Source organism: Hydra vulgaris, chromosome 12 (assembly GCF_038396675.1).
Source record: "Hydra vulgaris chromosome 12, alternate assembly HydraT2T_AEP".
Taxonomy (NCBI): Eukaryota; Metazoa; Cnidaria; class Hydrozoa; order Anthoathecata; family Hydridae; genus Hydra; species Hydra vulgaris.
Genome location: NC_088931.1, coordinates 70185657 through 70194494, shown reverse-complemented (window position 1 = coordinate 70194494; position 8838 = coordinate 70185657). Strand labels below are relative to the sequence as shown.

General features: G+C 27.6%; 1 protein-coding gene across 1 annotated transcript; it reads left to right on the top strand.

The window, feature by feature from the left end:
* Positions 1-2932: 2932 nt before the first annotated feature.
* LOC136088972 (uncharacterized) lies at positions 2933-6062 on the top strand. The gene is made up of 2 exons (XM_065814264.1): positions 2933-4853; positions 5044-6062. Exons 1-2 carry the CDS (start codon positions 4628-4630, stop codon positions 5580-5582), a joined length of 765 nt encoding a protein of 254 aa, XP_065670336.1. The 5' UTR covers positions 2933-4627; the 3' UTR covers positions 5583-6062.
* Positions 6063-8838: the final 2776 nt, after the last annotated feature.

The window sequence follows — 8838 nt, the reverse complement described above, 5'->3', positions numbered from 1 at the left end:
AAGAAAAAATATATTTTCATAAATGTTACAATTGATTATAATAAATATCTATATATATATTGCTATATATGTTATACTTTTTTAAAGATAAAAAAAACTGTTGATATGTTCTTATTTTAAAGTGATTTTATTATTGTTTTAATAAATATTTTTTCATGTAATAAAATTATGTTTTTTTTAATTAGAATTTTCATATAAGAAAAAAATTTCAATAAAGTTAAATTACATGAAGTGTATTTATTTTAAATCTAAATTACATTTTAAAACTATAACACAACTTTTCTCTTATTTGATATTAATTAAGAAGTTTAATTCACGCGACTTTTTATTACAGAAAAAAAAAATCGTTTGTATATTGGAGGTGGCACACCAATAAAAGTAAAAAAAAAATTTTCTTTTACATTTATGTAACCAAAAATTCGAAATCTGTGATGATTATCAACACAGATTTTGAATTTTGAATATTATTGATTTGATTTAATTAAATAAAAAAAACTTCACATGTTAAAACTTGTTTAGAATGTATCGGTATTAAATATTATGATTTTTTCATCTAACAACGCTTTGTTTATTCCGTTTTTATACACTTCAGCAACAAGTTAAACCATAAAAAAGCCATAAAAAAATGTCAATTATTTCATTATGATGCCTTTATTGACGTTCATTGAAGCAAGAAGCAAATTCTTGCTTCAAGCTGCATTTAAACTTATTTTTTTATTCTTTAGTATCTCTTTTATCTTTTTATAATAAAAATGATATGGGTGAATCAAAGAGAAAGCAATTATCAAACAGAATATATAATAATAAAAAAGAAATATTTCGATGAAACAGATATACAAAAATTCCTTCCTCAGAAAGGAAAACTTTGTCCTTTGTTGAACCTGCTACACATTCTACTTCTTCAAAAAAATTAAATTCAGCTGATAGAGATTTTCAAAGTACAGATTTTAGCTATGTTATGAACTTTAGTCTGTTGAAAAACGTAATAAGGTTACTGGAAATGCCTAAATTTGTGTGAAAATAATGTTTATTTAATGTTTGATTCCTCAAAAAAGTATGGTTAAACTATTGGTTTAAAAATATTTTGTAACAGTTGCAATTGGAAAACTGAGTTTTTTTCATCTGTTACATTTTGTAAAAAAAATTTAATCGAACAACAAGAGCTTAGTAAAAGCAAATGTAGTGAATAAAAACCATTTGTTATTAACACACGTGTCATTGTGGCTTTTCGTGAAATGGGTAAAGGCTTATTGTTGTCAGAAATATTTTGCGGAATAATATGAAACCACCTATGAACATAAAAAGCTACAATAAAACTTTACGTAACCTGTAAAATGTTTATCAAAATTTAGTTGACCAGAACATGAAAAATGCTGCTGATTATTTAATCTCTGGAGGTGAAACACCAAGAGGCATTTTGTGTAGCTTTGATGGTTCGTGGCAAAAACGTGGTTTTACTTCGAAAAACTCTCCGTTTTTGTTTTTTTGTTTCTGCAATTTCAGTTGAAAGTGGTAAATCTATAGACTTTCAAATAGATACAAAAACATGTAAATTATATTCAATATGGAAGTTAAAAAAATACGCGTATCCAGTTAAATATGAAAAGTTCCAGTCATTACATTACCATTGGAAATTATCATTGGAAATGATATTCTTTTAGAAAAGTGTTTGCACGGTAAAAGAGACGTTATTTGATGAGCTTGAAATAACAGTAGTTGCAATCTACATAACTTTTGTCTTATAAATGACACTAAACGCATTTCTAAAACAGAAAAAAAATGCACAAGTATAGTGAAATTACGACGCAAGAAACTAAGAGCTATGCAAAAAGGTTTTTGTGATCGAAACGAAACATTAGAAGGTGCAGTTTATGAAAGTGTGAAGTTTTGATCAATTTTTTTTTTTAAATCTTAAATTGAGTTTCTCTCAAAATCATGGTTTATAGCCTAGCGACGGAGAAAACTTTTAATGTATGTTGTAATTGCATAAGTAAAGTATCCCAAGTCAAAATTTCAGTTCAAATTTATTTACAGTTGCTGAAAAAACTCTGTCGCTAGTTATTCATTTTTAGGCTTTTGTCTATCAATAATTATGCGCATAATTAAACTTTTTTGATGTTTAAAATTTTTACTTTTATTTTAATCATATAATATAGGTACGTGCGTATCTTCGATTTACGGCACCGATTTTAAAGATAAAATCTGTGACCATTTTTTCACCGCGTGCTCGAAGTAGGTGTAGTAAGGATGGATTTTTGTCGTTTTTTTTTTCGAATTTTATATTGACTTAGATAAAATTTTAAAAGTAGAGTGTTGTAAGTTTATTGCAGTTTTTTTTTTTTTTGCAGTTACTAACGTTTTTAGTGATTTCATTGCTATTGAAAACTTTGCTCCTGTTCTGGAAGTGGATTGACATTGAAGGCATGATGGGTTTTTTTTCTAACTTTCCAGTCAATTTTATATATCTATTTTCTATGTACTTGCCAAATTTCATTAAAAAATAATGACACGCTCATACTCTATTTTTGCACGCAGTAAAGGTACCAAATATTCTTCTGTTATAGAGGTTGTGGGGGAGGGGGGGTGAGGGCGATTCACGATTATGAGCATTTTGTATATTTGAACTTTTTTATTAATTAAAAAGTTGTTTTTTTTTTGAAAAATGAAACTTTATTAAAAATATTGGTGATTTTTTTAAAGTATTTAAAACATGATTTACACACACACTATGCTATTTCTTTGTTTATATATATTTTATTTAAGATTCAATTGATTTTTTTTTCTGTTGCATGTTGTATAGCTTTTTTTATTTAAAAAAAAGTGTAATAATAATTAAAGCTGTTTCAATAAAATAATTATTAAATTTTTATTATAATTATATATATTTATTATATATATTTATTATATAATATGATTATTAAATTTTTTTTTTAGAGCATTATGAGACCTAAAAAGAGTCATCTATTTTATGGTGAAGCCAAAAACTATTTAGCTTGTAACTTTACAATGCCAACTTATTTAAATGTTGAATGTAGAAATGGACATATATTAAATATATTCACATCCAACAATGAATCATTTAAAACAACTGTTGAAATAGTCAATAAACTTTTTAATTTCAAAATATGTAAAAGTCAGATCGTGCAACTAGTAAATAGATCCAAATTCTATGCTCGTAATTATTCAAGGGATTCTGAACAATTTATTAATATCTGCAACATGCTCTTTGCATACCTAAAATCAATATCTGCTGTGCCACAACCATTGCATTCAACCACAAACTCAAGTGACATTGTTTCTTGTTCTTCTATTTTACCTTCTCAACACATCAGTGCTTTATCTGTATCAAATAGTAATCATTTATCTCCTTTATCTGGTCCCACTTTAATAACCTCTTCTCATGAACCACTACTACCCAGGTTGAGAGCTGATCAGTTAAGTCCTAGGAAAAAAGTTTTGCGAAAGAGGTTAACCATTTTGGCAAATGAAATGGCAAATAAATAAAAAAAGCATAAAGAGGATCTAAAAGAGTTAAGAGAAAAGGCAAAGGCCCGACCATACCAACTTAAATATCTAAATCAGGTTATTGCTCGCAAAGAAAAGACAATCCTTAATCTTTGAAAAATATTTGAATTTACAGTTAAAGAAACTTCAAAATCACATTTTTATTTTAAAACAACAGTTGACATTTACCCAAAGCAACTTATCTTATCAAAAGGCTATGTTAAGCTAACAACTTGCTCACAAAAATTCTGAAATTCTTGTACTGCAAAATGACATACTGATTTTACAGGAAAAAGTGGAGCAAATGCAACAAATAACACAAAACACCAAAACTGAAAAATGCTACTCAGCAGATATTAGAGCACTTATATATGACATGGTTGTGTGCCAAGTTCCTACACATAGTGTTCCAACTCTGCTCAGTAAAATTGGAGAACACACTGGCTATCAATTTAGTCACATTCCACATCGCACAACTGTGGAACAAATGATGCATGAGCTAGGTGTAATTTCAGACTTACTGACTGCTGAGATAGCTTTCTCAACAAAAAATCTGACACTTGGTTTTGATGCAACAACACAGGAGGGTGTTCATGTAAATGTTGTGCACTTAACAACAGAATCAGTATGCATGGTTGTAGCTATTGATCAACTTCCTGGAGGTACAGCTTACGACTATCAGAGTCACATAACAAAATCTGTTGATAATCTTGCTAGTTATATAGTGATTTCTACCAGCTACAATTCACTGATGTGCGAAGTACTATTATTGGAAACATAACTAACACGATGAGTGACAGAGTAGCAACAAACCATGCGACAGTTACTAAGTTAAACCTTGTTTGGCAGATATCATTAAATGAACTAAACTGTCACCTTCACCCCTTGGACACAATGACCAGTTCGTGCAAATCTTAACTCAAAGTATTAGAGACTTCTAAAGGAAAACTTTTTGGAAGAGACTGCATTGCAGCAAATATTGTTTTACAGCTGAACAAACTTCGCTATAAAGATGGAAAATAATTTTGTGAATTATGATATATAAATCTAAAATATTTTTTTTATTAGCATATAAATGCTTCTTATTTCACATGCTCCTTATGCTCTTTAAAACAATTACTTTATGTTATTTAAAGGTGACCCAAAGGGTTTTGTAGCCTTTTTGGACCAACACAAGCTGCCCAGAGGACTGCTACCACGCTACAGAGGTAACAGACTACACATTCTTTTTCACACATGTGGTATTTTGATTCATCACTATGAAATATTGAAAACATTTCTGTTTTCTGGCTTAGCGTTATGCGGAGGTCTGAGATATAGTTTGTACCAAGATTTTACATCTGAAACAGGTGAATCTTTTATATGATTGTTTCCATTCTTGGACACATTCAGATATTAAATTGATAGGAAAGGGTGCAATATTAAAGGTTTTGGGATGAGCCTTTAAAACCAGTAGTAATGATACTAAGAGCAATAGTTAATGGATTATAGATTATTAGAGACTAATATTACGGTTTATTTATAAATTTTTTGTTTCAGGTATCCGTGCTCTAGCTTTAATTGGAAAGCTACTGACTGGTCCTTGGATGACAAAATTTTATATCCAACCAGGTCAGGGACCTGACTACATATCTGGCATTCAGGTAGTCAAAAATGTTCGGAATACTCTTATTGAAAGCAGCAAGGATCCTCTAAATCTAATTAAACAAAAAACTGATTTTTTCGGAAATATTATTAAAGATCCTGTTTTTGATTCAATAATCAGCTTTTGCCCAGTAACTGATGAAATGAGTAAAACATTAGCTGAATGTCTGAAAGCTGTTGTTAGTGTCATTGACAGGCAGTACAAGCGGCAGTTCAACATGAGTTCTAATGATCAAATTATGAACCAGACTAAATCAGCAAGGCTTCACAACATTGACTCAGAAGAACTTATGGGTATGTTTAGTGCTGCAAAGCAAAAAGCTCCAAATGCCACGCTTTGCTTTCTTACTTCAAAACTTCGTGCTTGTAAAAATAAAACAACTGCTCTACTCTCCAAAAAACCTACTGATATTCAAAACAAATTAACATTATAGGCTATTTCTAATGCCAGAAAAACTCGATTTGCAAATGCACAATCTCATAAAGAAATGACGTCAGAACTTATAAAGCGTATGGCTGACAAAATTCAAAATAAAAAATTCAAAGAACAGAGAAAAATAGAAAAAATTTTAAAAAATTGTATGCCTAATCAGATAAAAGAAATATTTCCTGACCAAGAAAATAATGAGGCTTCTAATATTGAAGAAATTCTTATTGGAGCTGCTATTGGAAAATGTATTTGCCACTTGTGGTTTGATAATGCCACTAACAGCCAAGATGTATATTATGGCAGACTTCTTAGCATTAAAAAGAAGAACAGTGGTATATACATAGTTTCTTATTGGAAACCAAATGAGAATGAGGATGATGATGCTGTTGAGTATGAAATGAGCAAATATCAACTATCTGCAGACATCATTAGTGGTAATATGGTAATATCATAAAAAAATGATGCACAAATTGATTATAATAAGGTATGTGTTATTGTAAATCATAATATGGTTTATATACTTGCATTAATAATTTTTATTTACAGATATTAGGTAAGTGCCTTGGTTAGCAATATTTTTAAAATGCCTAATGTGTATATTATGCCCCCTCACCCTCTTTTTTTTGTTGTTAATAAGATTATGAAAAGATTTATAATTCTTTCATTGATTATTTTTATATATCAGATCTTATTTTAGGTAGTCGGGTAGTTACCGACATCCAACAACCAGGGTTGACTTGGTTGTAACATGCTATGGGAAACCATAGCTCATTTACTATTGGCTTTGAGCCAATCACCTAGCTTTTGATATACTATTTCAACTTAAAAAGATGACCTTTTGCATGCATGGACACCAAGATGTTAGTGTTATGTAGTTTAAATCAATCAGTATAGAAATCAGTTTTTTTGATTATTATTTTTATACATAATATTTTTTCTTTTTCAGGCAACAAATCGAAGAATTTAATTTGTTCCATTGATATTTCTGTTTTAATGACATAATGTGTTATACATCAGAAGTTAAGTTATTTTAATTTATTTTTAACCTAAAACAAAAACCTTTTTTTTTCCTAATTTTTGATGGGTTTTTTTAGTAGTTATTTTAAATATCTGATGTATTTTATCTATCATTGCTAGGTTTTAAGTGACAGTATGAAAACTGAAAAATAGACTATTGCTTCTATGGATCTTTAACAAGTCAGGAAAAAGGTTAATTTATACTTATAAGATTAAATTATGCAGTAATAACATATTTGTATCATATTAGATAATAATTTATTTTTCAGGACATATGCCTTCTCTATTAATAATGGTTGTGCTAGGGTGATCTATAGATTTATTTGAAAATCTATTTTTTTTTTTAGATATTCTCGAAGGATCGACTTTTTCTAACTTTGGATGTCAGTGCTAGATTTGCTTCAAAACTAGGCTATTTTCATAGCCACAATTCTGTTAAAAACATTAATAAGCATATGGAAAACAATTAATTTAGTTTAAATTTTATATTATGAAGTATATTTTAAAACAAATAATTCTTTTTTTTATTGGGGTGGGCGTATTATTCGATGTTAATCGAGGCGATACACAAAGGATACTGAAGCGCTTTTTCTAAATACAAGTCTTCATCTCTTTAAATACTAATTAACATGAAATGTTATCGCTAATTGTCAAAGTAATTAAACAATTTTTATTATAATATTTTTTAGTATCTATCATGGATTAAGTGGAAAATTATGTGGCTTGAGTAATAACAATGGTACGGTTGGGAAAACAGGCCTTATTTTTCCCCAAAACTATTGCTCTTACACAAATCACATCCTTTACCGACTTTTTCTTTAAGTCATATTTTTCGCTCGCAAAAAATAGATATAATTAAAGAAGTTATTATTTTCTCTCAGTTCACTGTTTATCTTCTAGTAGGGTATGTACATATATAATAACGCAACGAATGAACTACGCCTATATATGTAAAGTAAAGTGTAATATCATAAGTATTATCTTTAAAAAAAAAGTTATAAAATAAATTAATTTATGAATAAAATTTTTAATCTTTTAAAAATTGATTTATCTTATTATTATTTATAATTTTTTTAATTTGTTAATAGAAATAATTTTTTTAATTAAGCAATTTTAATTTTTTTTGTTTGTTATAACTTGAATAAAAATATAAGCGAGGCAAAGTTATGCGCTAAAAACTAAACAATGAAGTTCTATTATAAAACTACCGTAAGCCGAAGGCTAATTTTTTAAGTCGGTTGCAGTTTTCTTAAGCATTCCTTATAATGAATTTTTGTCACTTAAATGGGCATAACTTTTAGTAGAATCATTTGTTTTTTATGAAATTTTCACCATTGTAATACTGAATTAAAGCTCTTTACAATGATGTATAATAATTGAATATTTGAATAGTTTAAAAATTTTGCACACGTACCTATATTATTATAATATAATGTATTAACATCTTACTTATTATTTTATAACATATTACATATTATGTTATAACATATTACTTATTATGTTATAACATATTACATATTATTTTATAACATATTACTTATTATGTTATAACATATTACATATTATGTTATAACATATTACTTATTATGTTATAACATATTACATATTATGTTATGCACTATTAAAAATTGAAAAAAAAGTTGAAATGCAAGATTTTTTTTTAATAGTATACAACAAACTTAACAATGTCATCGAAAAACAACCAAATTGATTTTATGAAGATGTTGACGAATTAAATCCAACCTTTTTAGAAAAGTATATCATATTAATAAATAATTTTTATTTATGTGTTGACGACATTTTGTTTTTTGAAAAGTTATTTACTTATAAATTATATAATTTAGTTTTTGGGTGGGTTTTTTCTTTTCCCTATAGGTGATTTATAGAATTGGCCCTAGTCACTTTGCTCCCAACATTTAAGTTTTTTTTGTATATAGGATGATGTAGATAAAGAATGATTTAGGTTGATATATATAGCTTTTATCTAATAACTAGTTAGGTTAATATATCTATCAATATAAGTTTCTTTTTGATAACATTCAAAGAAAGTTTAAAGGAGTCGATTTTTTTTCAAATTTATTTTAAAAAGATTTTTTTTTATTCACTGATAAGTAATTTAATTACATCAACAGTATACTTATCAGTATGTTTGTTATTTTGTAAATTATGCTGAAAGTTATACATATAACATCATGTATATTATTTAAAAAATAGTTTTTATGGTTTTATAAATAATTTTAAAA